At 41.8% G+C, this 19762-nt stretch overlaps 2 protein-coding genes across 2 annotated transcripts; both read left to right on the top strand.

Moving 5' to 3' along the window:
- Nucleotides 1-283: 283 nt before the first annotated feature.
- LOC133970919 (growth hormone secretagogue receptor type 1-like) lies at nucleotides 284-3807 on the top strand. The gene is made up of 5 exons (XM_062408078.1): nucleotides 284-410; nucleotides 1373-1548; nucleotides 1672-2149; nucleotides 2939-3521; nucleotides 3804-3807. Exons 1-5 carry the CDS (start codon nucleotides 284-286, stop codon nucleotides 3805-3807), a joined length of 1368 nt encoding a protein of 455 aa, XP_062264062.1.
- Nucleotides 3808-8510: 4703 nt separating this feature from the next.
- Nucleotides 8511-15900, top strand: LOC133970918 (growth hormone secretagogue receptor type 1-like). Its single transcript, XM_062408077.1, has 5 exons — nucleotides 8511-8637; nucleotides 9618-9793; nucleotides 9917-10394; nucleotides 11216-11296; nucleotides 15896-15900. The coding sequence occupies exons 1-5, from the start codon at nucleotides 8511-8513 to the stop codon at nucleotides 15898-15900; spliced, it is 867 nt and encodes a 288-aa protein (XP_062264061.1).
- The last annotated feature ends 3862 nt before the right edge of the window (nucleotides 15901-19762 follow it).

Below are 19762 nucleotides of genomic sequence, written 5' to 3'. Positions count from 1 at the left end.
CCTCTCCATAGAAGTCCTTACTGGAAGTGTGCCTACTTAGACAGTTTCTTTGGGCTGAATAATGATACAAGTGGGAATTGTCTTTCTCATGTTACAGCAGAGTTGATTCAAAATGAGTTGTACAACATCATCGTCTGATCAGACAGCACTTGACCATTCCTCTCAGTGTTGGCTGTGATCGAGCTTCATAGGAAAGCCATCAGTGAGCTTCAGTTCTGTGGAACCTGGGACACACACACCTCTCCCCTGCAGGTTCCTCCATCCTGCCCCCACCTGAGCCGTCATGGATCTAATGGAGGAGGGAAACGTGAGCTGTGGAGTTAAAAACTGTAGCACGCCAGGCTTCCTGAGAAACTGCTCCAACCAAGACTGCCAGGACGAGGAAAAAAGGGCTGAACTTATTGAGTTAGGTGGGTACAAAACAATGGTGATGATACTGTAGACGATTTTGAAATGATACAGCCAGCTACTGTTATTATTATTATTATTATAAATATACATTTTTTAAATCAACCTTAATCTGAAAGACATTAAATTTTAACAATTTCCTCTCATAACTAATTAAACCATTTACTAATTTATTACAAAGAAAAACTGGGAGTTGAGATGATTCCACAGTAAATACAAAGCAGCTGCTTAGCTTAGCTTAGCATAAAGACAGGTTTATCCTCTTTTTAATTCTGTCAATAATCACTAAACAGATCCTCCTCCCAGACCCTTTAAATATCACCATTAAATCGTTATATATTGTTATATAAACGCGTGCACACATGCATTTGAATAGATTAATATCACACCACATATTAAACTGCAGAGTTGCTCCCGTCTGTTTCCAGTGAACATGATGAATTACCTATATAGTGAAACTGTAAAAACAATCTGGAAATTGAATAAAAGTGCTGGAGAATAAGTGAGAATTAATGAATAGTTAATATATATATGTGTGTGTGTGTGTCTGTGTGTGTTTTCCAGATATAGATATGCAGTACATTTTATTAAAATTATCTGCAGAACTTGGCCAGAAAGCTTCAGCAGAATGACCCAAAAACATTTTCTAAGGAAGTTAAAGTTATAAATAACAGTTAAATATTCCTCCCCTCTTATATTGATATGATCACTGGTGCTGAAAATGTTGCTGAGCTATGGAGAAAACATTAAGAGGATATTTTTACCTGACTCCATGTTGTTTTTTATAATTTTATACTAGTCTTTCATAGTAGTTTACGAAAAACTGAAAAAAACGTCTTCTTGTGCCAGTCATCATGAGAACAAATTAAATCTGTGAATGTTTTTTACCATTTTCCATTGTGGACTGAACATGTGTAAATTTGTGATTCTCATGAAAATCAATCATCAATATTTCATTTTCTAGTGTGTGTGACAGTGATTATCATTTCACTGATAATCTTCGGCCTTGTTGGAAACACACTGACTGTTCTGGTGGTTTGGCTCCGCCCCAACATGAGAAGCTCCTCCCACCTCTACCTGAGCAGCATGGCTGTTAGTGACCTGCTGATCCTCCTGCTGCTGCCTCTCGATCTAATTGAGGTGCCCTCACATATATCCCATAATACTTATATACTTATACACCCTATTTTTCAATTCACTGTGATTTGACCAGATTCTCATGGTTTGGCTGAACGTGCACTAAATGGATTGTGTCTCTTTTAGTTCTGGACAAGCTGGAAGTTAGGAGTCTTCATCTGTAAGTTGAGAACATTCCTGATAGAGTGCTGCACCTTCTGCACCATCCTCCACATCACCTTTCTCTCCCTGGAGAGGTACCTGGTTGTCTGCTGGCCAATCACCTCAAAGACGCTGGTGACACGTCGCAGAACCAGGGCTCTGATTGGCTGCCTCTGGCTGGGAGCGGCTGTCAGTGCAGCACCATATTTGGTCATGATGGAAGTGAAGATAGAGAAGGAAGTGGATGATATGAAGAGAGAGGTTGAAAAGGAAGGGTGCAGAGTATCACAATCCTCATACTCCTCTGGTCTCGTGTTGGCCATGATAATTCTCTATTACCTGTATGTCCTGGTACCCATGTGCATCCTGGGACTGGTCTATGCCCTGATTGAACGGACTCTGAGGCTCCGTCCACAAAGAAGCCGTAACGACAAGAGTCACCGACACACAATCAAGATGCTGGGTGAGAAACACAATCCAACACACACACCCTCAGGTTCTGAATTCAGCTTTTACTAAACACAACTGACAAAGGCTGACGAAAATATTTAATACTTTGTCTTCATCTCGGCTTGCACATCTGGAGCCAGAGTCGGACCTGTTTCATTCAATAGATAATCTGGTAAACTAAATTTACCAGAAAAAGAACTCACCAGTTTTTATAAGAATCCCATAAAATGACAGAAGCAATTTTTTAGATTATATTTGACGAGTTTACGACCTGCAACCAGCCACCAGGGGGCAATCAAGATGATTTGGCTTCACTTTTGGGGAGCAGTCCAGTCTTCTATCTTTATTTACAGCTGTGGGTCAATTTAGGGGCTGCATCACAGTGTCACGAGTAGAAAGACTCCTACAGATGCTTCCTTCATACCAGAGAAAGCTCTGAGGAGTGAATCCTTCGAGGTCCAACATGTCCCAGGACTCATTGCACTTTGGGGACGAAACGTATCAACTCAACTAACGGCTCACATGTTAAAAACCAAGGGGCATTAAGCTTTCTGTCGTGTCAAACTTGAGGACAGGACAAGCTTCTCCTCTGTGGACCAGACGGTCTCATTTAGTTTCAGCCTTCACAGTCTACCTGACCGAGGAAGGAGGTGGGTTCAGTAGATTGTGTCCTCTGAAGGTTGCAGCCCCTGAACTGAGACACAGCTCTCTTGTTTAACAGTGTGAGAAATGTCTTCTATCACCTGCAGATGTTGATGATTCTAATGTCCACTTCCTGTGTCCTTCTCCTCATGTCCATCAGGAGTGATCTTCTTGGCCTTTGTCCTGTGCTGGCTGCCCTACATCGTCGCTCTGACCATGATCTATGATTCTCAGAGAACTGGTGCTGAAAGTCGGGGAACCAACACCGACACAAACACACACTCGGACATGAACACTCCTCCTGAAAGCACAGGCAACATGGCCTCTGTTACCGAACCTGTTAGCCTCTCAGACTGGGACCTGAAGACACAAGCTCACACAAAGAGAGATGATGCACTCTGGAAAAAAACAAACAACGAGATCGACACACACAGTGATGCAGACGCACACTTGGTGGACCAACAACCTGAAACGCTCACTGACCCGGGCGCAGGTTCTGACGATACGAGCGCACATAATGTTGTATCACTCGACATCAGAGCTGGAGAAAGCTCACACAACGTGGGTACTTGCACTGAAATAGACAAACACTCAGAGATACACAATACTTCACATAACAAGCAAAACCCAGCCTTTTGCATAAAGTCACAAAAGGCAACAAAGTATTTTTACCTGGTCGCCTGGATCCTCTCCCGTCTCAGTGCTGCAATCAACCCTCTGGTGTACAACCTGATGTCCGCCAGGTACAGACACGCTGTGCGTAGCCTCGTGCACACACACTGTCTCACACCGTCTCACCGGTTGAGTACAACACTCTCCTCAGTATACTCCACAACCACATTGTAAACATATAGACACACGTAACAACAGCAGAGACACAAGGTAGCTGTGATGATCAGTGGAGGTTCTGCATCGACCATATTAACAAACTGAATTCAGCTGCTTGAACTAAGATATCATGAGCTGTGACTGTAGGAGCAGCTAACACTCTGCTAACACTCTGCTAACACTCTGCTTACACACAGCTAACACACTGCCAACACACAGCTAACACATAACTAACACCCTACTAACCCACAGCTAACACACTGTTCACAAACTGCCAACACACAGCTAACACAATGCTAATCCAGTTAACACTTAGCTTACCCTGCGAACACAGCTAATACACAGCTAACCTTGCTATCACAGTGCAGACACAATGCTTACCTATTTAACACACTGCTAACACACAGCTAACACTGCTAACACACAGCTAATCTTGCTAACTCTGCTAACGCTGCTAACTGAGCTAGCAGCAGATATTTACAGATTTTCTGTCACAGTAACATTCAGACACTTCTGCAATCAACATATGATAGATATTCTGTGTTTAGGACGATTATTGGTGTAGCCTATTGATGCTGGACTCTTGAGACTTAAGGCTGAAATATGCTATTCCGAGTCCGTTACAGATACAACAGACCCTTTTTTATTCATGGTTCTCCGAAGGCTGTGGGTGCTGAAAACAATTCACCGCCAGAAAAGCGCAAAGTTTTTGTTGTCGAAGACGAGTTTAGAGAATTGTAGTTCTCTCTAAACACGCATAGAAAGGACAGTTTCAGCTGAAATAAAGTAACACCCAGCGGGTCAAAATGCTGATTTCTATCGTTTCTTAGCGCAGCGGTTCCCCAGTTTTGCTTCTGAACTGTGTTGATAATTCCACAGCTTTAAGCTACACTGAGGCAGCTAGCTTCCCCCCCAGCTTTCACACACATTCAGCAGGGACTCCAGATAATAACTTCCAGTGTTGTGCAAGTTCACACCTCTCATGAACTAGTTCAAAGTTCAGTTCACACAAGTAAATATGAATAGTTCACGTTCATAGTTCACCATTTAAATTCTGAACTAGTTCATAGTTCAGTTCATTTCATAGTTTAAGGTGGAAAGTGAGCCATTTTTGTAAGAGACCAGAGCTGTTTTGTTGCAGGTATGGCCTACCCCTTTAAGGAAAGTTTGTAGTGTGTGACGTAGTGCACCTGGGTATTGTGGGAAGAGACGTTAAAAGTGTGTTTATAACGAAGTGACGGACCACCTAGAGGTGATGCGAGTGTCGCTCTTGCTGTATATCCGAGAAATAAAGTGGCCGCATTCCAAGTAAAGAAACATCTCCTCCTCCTTCTTCACGGAGCGGTCCGGATGGCTGGTTACCGGCCAGACAGCGAGCCAACATAACCCGTGAGCCGAGCTCCAGACTACGGTTCGGAGCCGAGACACTGGCCAGAGAAGAAAACACTTGGAATACGTTGCTTCATTGGTGTGCATGTGTGTGTGCGATGAATCATGGGTAACGTAGTGCGAAGTCGAGTTACTCGGTTCAGGTTAGTAAGTAAAGTAAAGTAAAGTAAAGTAGCTTTATTGTCAATTTCTTACATGTTCAGAACATACAAGGAGTCGATACAACGTTTCCCACTCTCCCACAGTGAGACATATAAAGTGCACAGGCACAACAGATAACACAAGACATTTCCTAATACTAAGTAAACATACAGAATTTTTTAAGTACAGCAGCATAAGGTTCTCTAAAAGTGTAAACGTAGTGATTTAAGTGATAAAGTGCAAACAGTACAAGAGACAGTTAGTTGCAGAAGTAAACATACAGAATTTTTTAAGTACAGCAGCATAAGGTTCTCTAAAAGTGTAAATGTAGTGAGGCTACATCGCGGACATTTCACGGGCACTGAGCAACGGCATGGTGAAAGCATTCGATTAAGACAGCGTCTCTCCTTAGGAGATGGAAAACATTCCGTAACGTTTTCGCTAGACCTCAGATAATATTGTAACGGACTAGTAGTTAGGTTTATGTTCTGTTTGACTGCTATGTGTTTGTTATGACTTATGTTCAGCTAACTACACCATGTCAATAAGTATTGGGATTTCCAGAGGGTCAGTGTAACAGTCGGGGTGGGGCAAGTGACAGTTCTAGACCAATGGCTGGAGAGTTACCTGGCAAGACAGGCTCTCATTGGCTGATGAGTTGGCATGTCAAGGGTGAATGAGGAAGGGGAGTGAAGAACACGTTGGGGAATGATAGGAGTGTCGGAGTTACAACAAGAAGTATGTTGTGTTCGCTGGACTTTAATAAAGTTACACATAAAGAGAGAATTTTCCTGTTGTCTATAAGCGAGGATGCTGAAATATGAACGTGTTCACCGTTCAAATTCATTATTTGTCATTGAGTTGCGTTCAGTTCACCGTTCTCACAAAAGTGAACGTGTTCAATGAACGCGTTCTTTTGCGTTTGTTCATGCACAACACTGCTAACTACTACTACTAAGTGTTTTCATCTAACCTGACGGTAATTGAGAAACAGTGTCATGACAGCCATGGAAATAAAGTCGTGACAGCAGGTTTTTTGCGCTGTTACCACCGCAGTTAGCATGGTGGCTGGCACGCTAGCGCTGTTATGACTGGGCATTATAACTGTATGTGACCGTACACACATGCTGATAGGGCTCTAACCAACCACTGAAGCTGGACAACTCCGCTGACTTAACACACTTGACACATTAATCGTACAATCGTAGAATCCTGGTTGTGTTTGGGTTTATTGTGCTATAGAGAATGAAACAGGAAGTTTGAGGTCCGAAATTTCTTGATTCTTGTTGTTTTCTTGATTCTTGTTGTTCTGGGTCTGTACCCTCGAGGTTGATGCAGTTATTGTAAGTCGCTTTGGATAAAAGCGTCAGCTAAATGAAATGTAATGTAATGTAAAATGTGAGATTCCTGAAATTATGTCGTTCGGAAATGATGTCGTTAGCGGACCAATCACAGCCAAGGGCTATCCCTAGGCTCTCCGACATGCTGAAGGATAGTTAGAAAAATCCGAGGTGTACGTAGAGCCCTCCGAGGAGAGGGCGTTCCACGTCGGCGAAGACGTTCCCATGTGTCCGTCTCCGTCAAAACAGAGTAGCATATTTCCGCCTTAAGCCTACAGTTTTGGATCATAGCTTTAGTTTTAATTTGAGATTTAATTTACTAACTCAGTTTACTGTGGGATAATGTGATTTCACAATGCACTGATAAATGTATTGAAATATGTTTTTATGTTGGGTTTTTGTTGTACAAAGTAAAATTTCTATCCATTTTTTCCTTGGTCGTGAAAACACGGTTTAAACAAAAGAGTTGAACAATCAAACAACACAGGAGGATACCAAGCAAGGACAAAACTATGTCTTATTTGTCTAGATCATTGATATAAAAAATATTTCAGCATTATATTTGTGGTTTATATTATATATTATATATATACATATATATTATGTGTATCAGCTGATTGTATCACACCTACGTGTAATTGCAGCTCCACAGACAGCTGAAAACAGAATCGCATGCAGGCTGAGAGAAACTTGAAGGAGCAAGAAGAAAGGGGGATGTGCCACGCCCCTAAAACATTTTCCTTCTCTCAGTCTAGTTTTAGACAGCAATGACTGCACATCTCCCGCTATCACCGATGAACTACGCCCTAGTCACAGACACGCAATGACCCACAGCGTAACCTCTCTGAACTTCAACACAAGTCTCACTGGTAGCTAGTTTAGAAGTTACTCCATGTTCCTTATCGTGAGTTGCGTCACGAGTATTATTAGGTATGCCAACTCCACTGTTGCTCACTGAACCAGACCTTCGAGCCCAAGCGGTATTCAGTATATGAGCAATTTGACGTGCTAAGCTCTATCAGCACAGATGCAGTTGGGCCTTTATCTCATTTGGCCTCTTCCAGGCTTGAAGCAGCTGCAGCTTCCCGTCTTATTCTCGTGTTCCACCCTTGGCTTGGCCCTTTGCGCTGCCCTCTTGGCATAAACCCTGATGTCTACTCAACACTACTCACACATTTTATTAGGTCAGATTAACTACAGAGGACTCCGGAGTCAAATTTACAAAGGAGTTTTATTAATTAATTTTAATCATATTTATATATTTGGGGCCTCTTGGCCCGTTTTTGTGGAAAAGTTTGTGTGAGTCCCCCCCAACCCTCCTGCAAACCTTTCTCCGTTATCAATCAATTCAATATCACATTGCACAAAGGTTTACGGTTCTTTTCTTGAGAGTGTTAGACGCTACTCATCCAGACTGATCCTCGGTCTGGATGAGACAATCAATTTAATAATGGCAAGAAGTTTCTTACCTTTATGCAGCAGCTTTACAGCGTCGACCCAGCCCAACATGCAGTCTGCAGGTGTCCCTCAACAACGACTGGACCCGCTCGCCACAAGGAAACTGAATCGCAGTGCAAGAGTCTGTTTATTACAAAATCTGTGTCAGAATTCATAACCCTCAATAAACAGTTTTTTTGCCTGTGCAGATGTAAGCACTTGCATGTCTCCTTTCCTAGAAGTCCTTTCTCTAAGTGCATGTGGAGTGCTCTCTCATCTTCACATCATGCATGTGTGTGTGGTTGGGTGCGTTTCCTCTCCATAGAAGTCCTTACTGGAAGTGTGCCTACTTAGACAGTTTCTTTGGGCTGAATAAAGATACAAGTGGGAATTGTCTTTCTCATGTTACAGCCGAGTTGATTCAAAATGAGTTGTACAACATCATCGTCTGATCAGACAGCACTTGACCATTCCTCTCAGTGTTGGCTGTGATCGAGCTTCATAGGAAAGCCATCAGTGAGCTTCAGTTCTGTGGAACCTTGGACACACACACCTCTCCCCTGCAGGTTCCTCCATCCTGCCCCCACCTGAGCCGTCATGGATCTAATGGAGGAGGGAAACGTGAGCTGTGGAGTTAAAAACTGTAGCACGCCAGGCTTCCTGAGAAACTGCTCCAACCAAGACTGCCAGGAGGAGGAAACAATGGCGGCATGGATCTTCCTTGGTGGGTACAAAACTATGGTGATGATACGGTAGACGATTTTGAAATGATACAGCCAGCTACTGTTATTATTATTATTATTATTATTATTATAAATATATTTTTTTTAAATCAACCTTAATCTGAAAGACATTAAATTTTAACAATTTCCTCTCATAACTAATTAAACAATTTACTAATTTATTACAAAGAAAAACTGGGAGTTGAGATGATTCCACAGTAAATACAAAGCAGCTGCTTAGCTTAGCTTAGCATAAAGACAGGTTTATCCTCTTTTTAATTCTGTCAATAATCACTAAACAGATCCTCCTCCCAGACCCTTTAAATATCACCATTAAAACGTTATATATTATTATATAAACACATGCACACAAGCATTTGAATAGATTAATATCACACCACATATTAAACTGCAGAGTTGCTCCCGTCTGTTTCCAGTGAACGTGATGAATTACCTATATATTTCAACTGAAACTGTAAAAACAATCTGGAAAATGAATAAAAGTGCTGGAGAATAAGTGAGAATTAATGAATAGTTAATATATATATGTGTGTGTGTGTGTGTGTGTGTGTGTTTTCCAGATTCAGATATGCAGTACATTTTATTAAAATCAATCTGCAGAACTTGGCCAGAAAGCTTCAGCAGAATGATCCAAATACATTTTCTAAGGACGTTAAAGTTATAAATAACAGTTAAATATTCCTCCCCTCTTATATTGATATGATCACTGGGGCTGAAAAGGTTGCTGAGCTATGGAGAAAACATTAAGAGGATATTTTTACCTGACTCCATGTTGTTTCTTATATTTTTATACTAGTCTTTCATAGTAGTTTACGAAAAACTGAAAAAAACGTCTTCTTGTGCCAGTCATCATGAGAACAAATTAAATCTGTGAATGTTTTTTACCATTTTCCATTGTGGACTGAACATGTGTAAATTTGTGATTCTCATGAAAATCAATCATCAATATTTCATTTTCTAGTGTGTGGAACAGTGATTATCATTTCACTGATAATCTTCGGCCTTGTTGGAAATACACTGACTCTTCTGGTGGTTTGGCTCCGCCCAAACATGAGAAGCTCCTCCCACCTCTACCTGAGCAGCATGGCTGTTAGTGACCTGCTGATCCTCCTGCTGCTTGCTCTGGATCTATTGAAGGTGCCCTCACATATATCCCATAATACTTATATACTTATACACCCTATTTTTCAATTCACTGTGATTTGACCAGATTCTCATGGTTTGGCTGAATGTGCACTAAACGGATTGTGTCTCTTCCAGTTCTGGACAGAATGTAAGTTAGGAGTCATCGTCTGTAAGCTGAGCAGGTTCCTGTCACACTGCTGCATCTTCTGCACCATCCTCCATATCACCTTTCTCTCACTGGAGAGGTACCTGGTTGTCTGCTGGCCAATCACCTCAAAGACGCTGGTGACACGTCGCAGAACCTGGGCTCTGATTGGCTGCCTCTGGCTGGGAGCGGCTGTCAGTGCAGCACCATTTTTGGTCATGATGGAAGTGAAGATAGAGAAGGAAGTGGATGATATGAAGAGAGAGGTTGAAAAGGAAGTGTGCAGAGTATCAGAATCCTCATTCTCCTCTGGCCTCATGTTGGCCATGATAATTCTCCAAAACCTTTACGTCCTGGTAGCCTTGTGCATCCTGGGACTGGTCTTCATCCTGATTGGACGGACTCTGAGGCTCCGACCACAAAGAAGCCGTAAAGACAAGAGTCACCAACATGCAGTCAAGATGCTGGGTGAGAAACACAATCCAACACACACACCCTCAGGTTCTGAATTAAGCTTTTACTAAACACAACTGACAAAGGCTGACGAAAAGATTTAATACTTTGTCTTCATCTCGGCTTGCACATCTGGAGCCAGAGTCGGACCTGTTTCATTCAATTGATAATCAAAACTAAACTTATGAGAAAAATAACTCCCTAGTTTTACAAGGACGACATAAATGACAGAAACCATCGTTAAGAAAATACTTGATGTGTATTTTGACTTTTTAGTTTGGGCATGTCCCGTCTGTTACCATCAAGGAGGCAGGCAAGGTGTAGAACCTGCAGCCAGCCACCAGGGGACAATCAAGATGATTTGCCTTCACTTTTGGGGAGCAGTCCAGTCTTCTATCTTTATTTCCAGCTGTGGGTCATTTGAGGGGCTGCATCACAGTGTCACGAGTAGAAAGACTCCTCCAGATGCTTCCTTCATACCAGAGAAAGCTCTGAGGAGTGAATCCTTCCAGGTCCAACATGTCCCAGGACTCATTGCACTTTGAGTCCTGGGACATGGTTAAAAACCAAGGGGCATTAAGCTTTCTGTCGTGTCCAACTCAAGGACAGGACAAGCTTTTCCTCTGTGGACCAGATGGTCTCATTTAGTTTCAGCCTTCACAGTCTACCTGACCGAGGAAGGAGGTGGGTTCAGTAGATCGTGTCCTCTGAAGGTTGCAGCCCCTGAACTGAGACACAGCTCTCTTGTTTAACAGTGTGAGAAATGTCTTCTATCACCTGCAGATGTTGATGATTCTAATGTCCACTTCCTGTGTCCTTGTCCTCATGTCCATCAGGAGTGATCTTCTTGGCCTTCATCCTGTGCTGGCTGCCCTACATCGTCGCTCTGACCATGATCTATGATTCTTTGACAGCTGGTCCTAACAATAACACACACACTAACAGTACACACAATAACACATCCATTAACAGTACACACAATAATACACTGACTTCTTTCTTTTATTTTTACCTGGTCGCCAGGTTCCTCTCCCGTCTCAGTGCTGCCATCAACCCTCTGGTGTACAACCTGATGTCCGCCAGGTACAGACACGCTGTGCGTAGCCTCGTGCAGACACACTGTCTCACACCGTCTCACCGGATGAGTACAACACTCTTATCAGGATACTCCACAACCACTTCGTAAACATATAGACACGCGTAACAACAGCAGAGACACAGCTAACTGAATGATCCTGAGATTAGAGGCCAAATAATAGAACCTGGAATCTGGTAGCGCTAGTCTCCCATCTGATTTGGGCCTCTGCAAAAATTGTTTTTGTATCCTAGGAGTCTTTTTAATCCATATCAAATATATAATTAGGCTGCCTATCTGTTTGAAGAATGTGTTGAGAAGAAGGATTGATAGACATTAAAAGAGGTTTCACAACTTCGGGAGAATAGTCATTTTAATTCTTGTGACTAAGGAGAGATGCAGCAAAGACCCTGCGTTCAAAATCATCCTCAGTATGGGTTAACAGAGAGGTAAAGTAGGACCTGAAGAGGTTATCGAATCGATTTGTACCACGTACACACAGATAAATTAAACTACTATGAGAAATTTTTAATGGTGAGTCAAGTAAAGGGGAATTTTCTGCAGCCACAGGGAGCGGCATCATTTTACTTTGGCTGGGATTCAGTTTGTATCCTGATAGGTGACCGAAGGATGTGATAGTGGCAAGAGCAGGGTTGGAACAGAGAGGTCAGATATATATGTCAATAAATCATCTGCATATAAAGACAATTTGTGTTCCTCTCCATATCTGAGTATACCTTTAACAAGGGGGTTAGAGTGAAGGCGATTGTTAGGGGTTCTATAGCGAGGGCGAACAACAAGGTAGTTAAAGGGCAGCCTTGGCGAGTTGACCGCTGCAGAGGAAAAGAACCTGAAGAGTGATGTCGGTCCTAACAGAAGCTTGAGAAAGTCTCACTTCCACTCCACCTTGTCAAACGCTTTCGCCACATCTACTGATATAATGGCCTCAGTCTTGTTGTTGACAGAGGGATTATATATGACATTAAATAATCTACGGAGCAATAATCTATGTTTATTAAATCCTGTTTGATCAGGAGAAATAGTTGATGGAGGACTGTTTCCAGACACATTGCAAGAAGTTTGGCTTAGATTTCATATTCAACATTTAACAAGTTGACGATATGATGCCCAATCAAGAGGGTAATTGTTATTTTAAGGATACGACAAATAGTGGCTTAAGGGATAATCATTTACTGACTTTATCTCCTTGCTCAAAGTAAGTGCTCGAAGACTTGACAAGAAGTTCAGTAACCTGGTCTGTTAGCAATGTGTCAAACGCTGCTTGTAAACGCTCCTTATAAATATCTGGAGATGTTGAGTGGGTTGTCAGTGTTCCCGTTGTGTCCATGGCCATCGCACTCGATGATGGGGGTGAATCCGGAGGGGGTGATGGCCACTCTTTCAGACTCGTTTTTGGCAGAGTATATGACATTAGATGATTCTTCTGGCGTCTGACCATACAGAGAAATTTGGCTCAGGAGCGATAGATAGACACGTCCTACATCCTTACCCTCCAACAGCGCCCCCTAGATGTTGTTTCATATACTAGACAGAGACACAAAGACCTTAGGATGAAAAAGCAAGACACTGACGAAGAGATTACAAAAAACGAAAACTTAATCACTGCAGTGGAATTCAAACGTCACTTCCTGTCTGCTGCTCTCTTTACACGAAACTCTCTAAAGTTTTGACTTAAGATCAGAAAAATCATTTTGAATTTCTGGATTGATTGAAGCTTTTCTGCTGATGTACTGATGTTTTGCGTGTGTTATTTTTTATCTATTATACTGTTCTTTTTGCCTCTCGTGAAGCACTTTGTAAATTTTTTTAAGAAAAGTGCTTTACAATTAAAGCTTATTATTATGATTATTATGATTATAGAAATAGATCTGAAGCTGACCTGATTAACTCAAACGCAGGTTTAGCTCTTTGTACTCTGAGCTGTGGTGGAACAGTAGACGGGCTGTACCTTGTTATTTACACGTTGGCTGTGGATTGTGCCTTCAGAGCACAGAAGACTTTATGACTTGTCAAATCCAGATATAACGAATGATATTAATATTTCCTGGATTACATTTCAGTGTTGCAGTGATTGAGTCGCGGTGTCACACAGTCTGATTTACTGCTGCCAATAAAGAGCACATTGGTTATGTATTAAATTATCAGATATGCCTGCACTTCCTGTCCAGTAGCTTTGCCAGCCTTAAAACATGGGCTAAAAAAATCACCACTTGTATAAACGTAGTCTGATGTTGTGTTATAAGAGTGAAAATGTTTGTCCTTTAAAGCAGGGAAAGGTTTGAGTGTGTGTGTATTTTACATAAAGTTCTTTACCAATATGCGTGTTTCTGTACAAGACACTTTTAGTTTATTTGCTGGAGTCACATGTATATTTGGAGCCAGATGAAGCCGAACTGCATTGTGGGTCTGTTGCATTGCCAGCCAATCAAAAGTTTGAATATTTAATGGAAAGCAGCAGCCAATCACAGCTTCAGGTTGATCTGGATGTGCATTTTATTTCCTGTGTTCTTCTCTTTGTAATTGTTGTGATAGACGCACTTTACATTATGATCAGTCACACCCACCACCAAGCTTTACTGTGATGCACACGTGTGGGTCCTGCTCATGCTATGTACACACGTGTGCTGGACCGACACACTTACACACACACACACACATACACACACTCACACTCACACACACACACACATACACACACACACACACACACACACACGACACAGGGCTATTACATTGATTCATGTGGTTTCATACAGGCTGATGTGTTTTCATGTTGCAGGTATTACATTACAGGTGCTGATGATACACAGGTCACAGATATAATATATATACTTATATGTTGTATTTCAGTCAGAGTTGATGTCGTTGTGTCATGTGAGTGATGTCAATCGTATATATGGAAAAGGTAAATGATGTGAAAATGAATGTTTTACATGAATGTAAATTACATGTCAGGTTTGTGTTATATCATTAATCAGCTCCGGTGTTTTAGTAGTTGTGCTTCTAGTTTCCCAGTAACTGAATGACTCTGTACTGCTCACTTGGTCAAATGCAAATGAAATGTTCTGTGCAGATAAACCAGGTAGGATGAACAAGATTGTTTTTAGTGCCACTGTGGTACAGTCAAAGGATGACCTGCATGCTGATCTCCACTAGATGGCGCTGTGGCCCTGAGATGTGAAAGGTGCTACCTCGAGCTTCAATGTTTTAATGAAGGTAAACAGATATACACAGATTCTTTAAAACCATTAAAATAACATTAATACTTGACATATTTTTTATTTGCTAAATTAATATACAGGTGTGTGTATGTTTACTTCATATCTTCATCACCTCTTCATCACTCTCTCTCTCCCCAGTCTTCCTCTCTTCACTGTTGATGGAGCTGTGTGTGTTTTAATTCCACCTCCACGTACATTATAACACACAGATGAATAACACAGAGCCTCTGTGAGTTTGACCTGGTAAACAACATCAATCCCACCAAGGTGGACTGGATTTATAAATTCATTAATATTAATTATAGTGACAATAAAGCAGATGTTCAACAAACAGTCTTTCACCTGAGAGTCGTTGTGTTAAAGTCAAGGAATCAGTGTGCTGCAGGATGTGTGTGTTTGGTTGTGTGTCTGTGTGTTTTATTTAAACAGAGTTAAAGTGGCATCAACAAGTATCTTTAAAAACTGGGACTGATTCTTTGATATCTGTGCAGATGTTTTCTGGGATGATTGCACTAAGGGAAGCTTCGTGAAACAAATGTGCATAATTACTTCTTCATTTACTCTCCACCATTCGTCTCCTCTTGTGTAGAAGCAACACTCTGAGCAGTAATGAGTGCCGTTAGAAAAAACACACGCCGGCATTTGTTTGGTGGAAGTGATCCCAGGCCATGATGCGATGGAGAAATTAGCAGAATGCATCTTCCTCTCCGACACAAACTCAATGTGCCTTTGACTCGATTCCAGGAAAACTATGAGTCTCAGTGGGATTTCTCCCTGTTCCAGTCCAGTAACACATGGATGTAGATTCTACACATACAGGCACATGCATCAGTACTCCAACACTAATTCATGACACAAACACACACAACGAAATGCCCTCACATGCATTCAGACACACAAGATCCTTGCAGCAAATGATTGAGGGATTTAATTATGAACTGGGGGAAAGAATCCAGTCATGTTCACTGCCTGTGTTTATTACCTGGAGCAGAGCTGCTGAACAGTATCTCAACCCAGACCTGTAACATATGGAGCAAATAAACAGGAGTGAGTACCTGTGGGCTGCGACAGGCACATGCACGCACATCATCGACACACACATTGTGTATGCATGCATGAACGTATATGTAAAGTTCCATGCTCTCTTCAGGGAGCACTAGATGTTTTTCTTGCTTCTGTTCTTCTCATCGTGTTCGCAGTCTGAACTTTTTAATGACTCTGCAGGAATGAGGCCGCTGTGGTCGAGCTTCTGGTGAAACGCAGAAAATATTTTTCTTATTTACTTCTGCTCGACCTCACTCACGCTGACTTTACGCAGCAGACTGAGGTGAAGCAGTGCACGCAGGCTGCTTCGCAACATTTCAGCGAGACATCAACACAATCCTCACAATCCTCACACTCAAGTTCACAACTTTTTAAACCAAAAGTTCTGTAATTCAGCTCAATATAAGAAAATTCCCTTTTTACAGTTCCTCATGTGGAGCAGTTACTCCTGAGATCTGAGAGCTGAAGACGATGATAACCTGCGTGATGTCTCCCTTGCTTGTTGCCCTGCATGTTATTAGTGTGATTTAACATCATCACCACTATGATGATGAGTTCATGGGCTCTTCTGCTCCGTCCAAGCAGCACCGTCCTCAGGACAATGGAGACAGACTAATAAGCAATTAGCCTTAAATGGATTAGAGGAATTTGTGTCTGCTCTTGCCACCCTGTGCGTTGTCTTTGCTTCCCCCTGGAGAAAGAGACGACAACCAGAACGAGTGTTTTGTTTGAGCTCAGATTGAAGCTTCACCGCTGATCACAGGAGTCTGAGGGAGAAACTAAAGCAGAAGACGAGTCTGTGTTGGACCCTTAACAGGGCTCGGTGATAAGTGATGGAGGTAAAGGTTCAATTCAAGACCTCCTTGTCGTTGATGGCAGTTACTTTAAAAAAAGAATGGCACAGCAAGAAGGTTCCAGGTTCACATCAGATAAATATCCGGTGGTCCTGGTGCAGACGCCTCTCGTCTACATCTTGTTTGTAATAAACCTTGTTCCAAAACTCCTTGACGTCATTTTTCATGAGACTGTTCCCTTCAACAATTATGTGAGTCACTGGATCATCACGGTGGAGCGGTTAAACATAACTGAGGTAATGAGTCGGGGGTTTGTTCTGTGGAGCGTGCGGCCGTCCAGCGTCGTGACGAGGTCGGTGGTCTCCGGTGTTCAGGCGTCTGACGGGAGGAGAGATTTCACATTTCAATGAAACTTCCAACGGCACATTCAGTTTTTAACTTTGAGGATTCTCTTTTCTCCTCCATCGTCAGTGCTTCTCCTTCTGCAGTCTTTATGCTAAGCTAACTGGCTACTGATGGTGTCCGTCTGCCAGTGACAGTAATATTTCTGACATCTCTTCGTGTCAGTTTGCCAGTTCAATAACCCTGAAACAATATCCGTGCATGTGAAGCCGAGCATGGTGTGCACCACAGACACCAGCTCAACATGACATGTGATGCTCACGAGTGGCTGGTGCCCTCATAGCAACATTGTTTAGATCCAAACTGTCACCGCCTCGCTCCCGCTGGCCAGGTCAGGGCCAAAAGTAAGTCACAGCAGCAGTGGCCCCAATAAGTTTCGTGTTATTTGGGGTTTTGGACTTTAGGTGGAAGCTGGAGAAAACATGCAAACTCCACACAGAGAGACCTGGGCCAGACCAGGATTCAAACCGGGAACCTTCCTGCTACGACGTCCGACTCATCTTATCTTTGTGTTGTAGAAAGAAGCAGAAAAAAGCCACCGTCTCTAGGTGAGGTTGTTCTATGTTTACTTTATCAAACATGTGAGTTTCCAATGCAGGTGAAGTGTGCATCATAGGTGAATTATAACTATACGTTATCAATATAGACATTTTAATGAGAAATTACACAACAGGGCCGGTATGATCAAAGTGTTTGATTCGTCCACACCGGCCTGGTGACCTTCAATCACTCACCTTTATTCTGCAGCGTCTGTTCCTTCCCTCTAACGACAGCAGCTGGAGTTTCTCTCATTGTTTTAATAGCAGCTCCTCTGAGGAAGCTGTAATCAGAATCCTTTGACAATCAGGAGCTATTGAGAAGAGGAGGTCATCATCTCAGAATCAGAATCAGAAGTATTTTATTGCCAAGTAGGTTTACACCTACAAGGAATTTGCTCTGGTGATTGGTGCACACAATGAACATAGAAACATAAAACGCAATAAATACAACACACATAGGAAAAGCAATAAAAAATAGAAAACCAGTATATATTTACTCACTGTTTACTTCTTATTTACTCACTTTTTTCCAATATTTATACAAAGTAACATTTATTTTGACATAAACATTTCTGAATAAAAATATATGAAAGATAAAAGATATAAAAAGTGAAGTAAAAAGTGAAATGCAAAATGCAAAACAGTATACAGTGTCCGATTGCAATATGCAATGTAATGCAGTATAATATAATATGAGAACTTTGTCACTTTGTCACAGAATTTTGTGCTCATACTATCGTGAAGAAGGGAAGTGTGTGTATGAGGCTGTAATGTGTTCACAACACTCGAGCTCACGTGACCTGACAAGCAGGTGGAAGCTTTACTGTGTTCGTCATGTTAGCATGTTAGCATGTTAGCATGTTAGCTTCAGCCCCTTCGCCGCACAGCCGGAAGGTTCCTGGAGTTTGTTCTCATCCTGACTGTGTAGGTGTTGAGTGGAGACTATTGAATGAATGGATGAATGGATGAATGGATGAATGGATGGATGGAAGGATGGATGAATGGATGAATGGATGGATGTATGAATGGATGTATGAATGAAAGGACGGATGAATGGATGAATGAATGGATGAATGGATGAATGGAAGGATGGATGAATGGATGAATGGATGGATGTATGAAAGGATGGTTGAATGGATGAATGAATGGATGAATGGATGAATAGATGAATGTTAAATGGATGGATGGATAGATGGATGAATGGATGTATGAATGAAAGGACGGTTGAATGGATGAATGGATGAGTGGATGAATGGATGAATGAATGGATGAATGGATGAATGGATGAATGGATGAATGGCTGAATAGATGTATGAATGAAAGGACGTTGGATGGATGAATGGTTGAATGGATGAATAGATGAATGAATGAAAGGACGGTTGAATGGATGGATGGTTGAATGGATGAATAGATGAATGAATGAAAGGACGGTTGAATGGATGGATGGATGAGTGGATGAGTGGATGAATAGATGTATGAATGAAAGGACGTTGGATGGATGGATGGATGGATGAATGGATGGATGAGTGGATGAATGGATGAATAGATGTATGAATGAAAGGACGTTGGATGGATGGATGGATGGATGAATGGATGGATGGGTGGATGAGTGGATGAATGGATGAATGGATGAATAGATGTATGAATGAAAGGACGTTGGATGGATGGATGGATGGATGGATGGATGAATGGATGGATGAGTGAATGAATGGATGAATAGATGTATGAATGAAAGGACGTTGGATGGATGGATGGATGGATGAGTGGATGAGTGGATGAGTGGATGAATAGATGAATAGATGTATGAATGAAAGGACGTTGGATGGATGAATGGTTGACTGAGACATTGGGACGTGCCTCTTTCCAGTGTTTGAATGTAACTAAGTACATTTACTTTGTTATTGTACTAAATGCTTCATGTATCTTTACATTACTTAAGTAGATTTACATTTGGGTACTTTTCACTTTTACACTTCACATATCTGCACTTTCTGCTCCACCACACTTTTACAAAGCCTTGTGTTACACGATCAGATTGTTATTATATTTATAATATTTATAATCAGGTTACATTAGACTCCGCCTCCTGTAGCAGCAGCATCACTGCTGAAGATGATGTACTCGAAGTTTCTTTGTGTAACAGGTTAAACTCTGCAAGTACTTTTACTTTTACTTCTTTAAATGTGAACTTCTGTGATCTTCAACCTGCTTCGTGTTGTTACAACATCAACAGCATGTGAAGCTGAACAATATTTTCAGTGAAGCGTTAAACTCAAGCCGACGTCTC

Source organism: Platichthys flesus, chromosome 16 (genome assembly GCF_949316205.1).
Source record: "Platichthys flesus chromosome 16, fPlaFle2.1, whole genome shotgun sequence".
Taxonomy (NCBI): domain Eukaryota; kingdom Metazoa; phylum Chordata; class Actinopteri; order Pleuronectiformes; family Pleuronectidae; genus Platichthys; species Platichthys flesus.
This window is presented reverse-complemented; position numbering and strand designations above follow the sequence as displayed.

Bases quoted from the DNA above. Each gene is read 5' to 3' on its own strand.
- LOC133970918 (XM_062408077.1), top strand. From the start codon at position 8,511: ATGGATCTAATGGAGGAGGGAAACGTGAGCTGTGGAGTTAAAAACTGT. The intron at 8,638-9,617 runs GTGGGTACAAAA...TTCATTTTCTAG, and splicing joins GGCGGCATGGATCTTCCTTG to TGTGTGGAACAGTGATTATC. The intron at 9,794-9,916 runs GTGCCCTCACAT...TGTCTCTTCCAG, and splicing joins TTGCTCTGGATCTATTGAAG to TTCTGGACAGAATGTAAGTT.
- LOC133970919 (XM_062408078.1), top strand. From the start codon at position 284: ATGGATCTAATGGAGGAGGGAAACGTGAGCTGTGGAGTTAAAAACTGT. The intron at 411-1,372 runs GTGGGTACAAAA...TTCATTTTCTAG, and splicing joins GGCTGAACTTATTGAGTTAG to TGTGTGTGACAGTGATTATC. The intron at 1,549-1,671 runs GTGCCCTCACAT...TGTCTCTTTTAG, and splicing joins TGCCTCTCGATCTAATTGAG to TTCTGGACAAGCTGGAAGTT.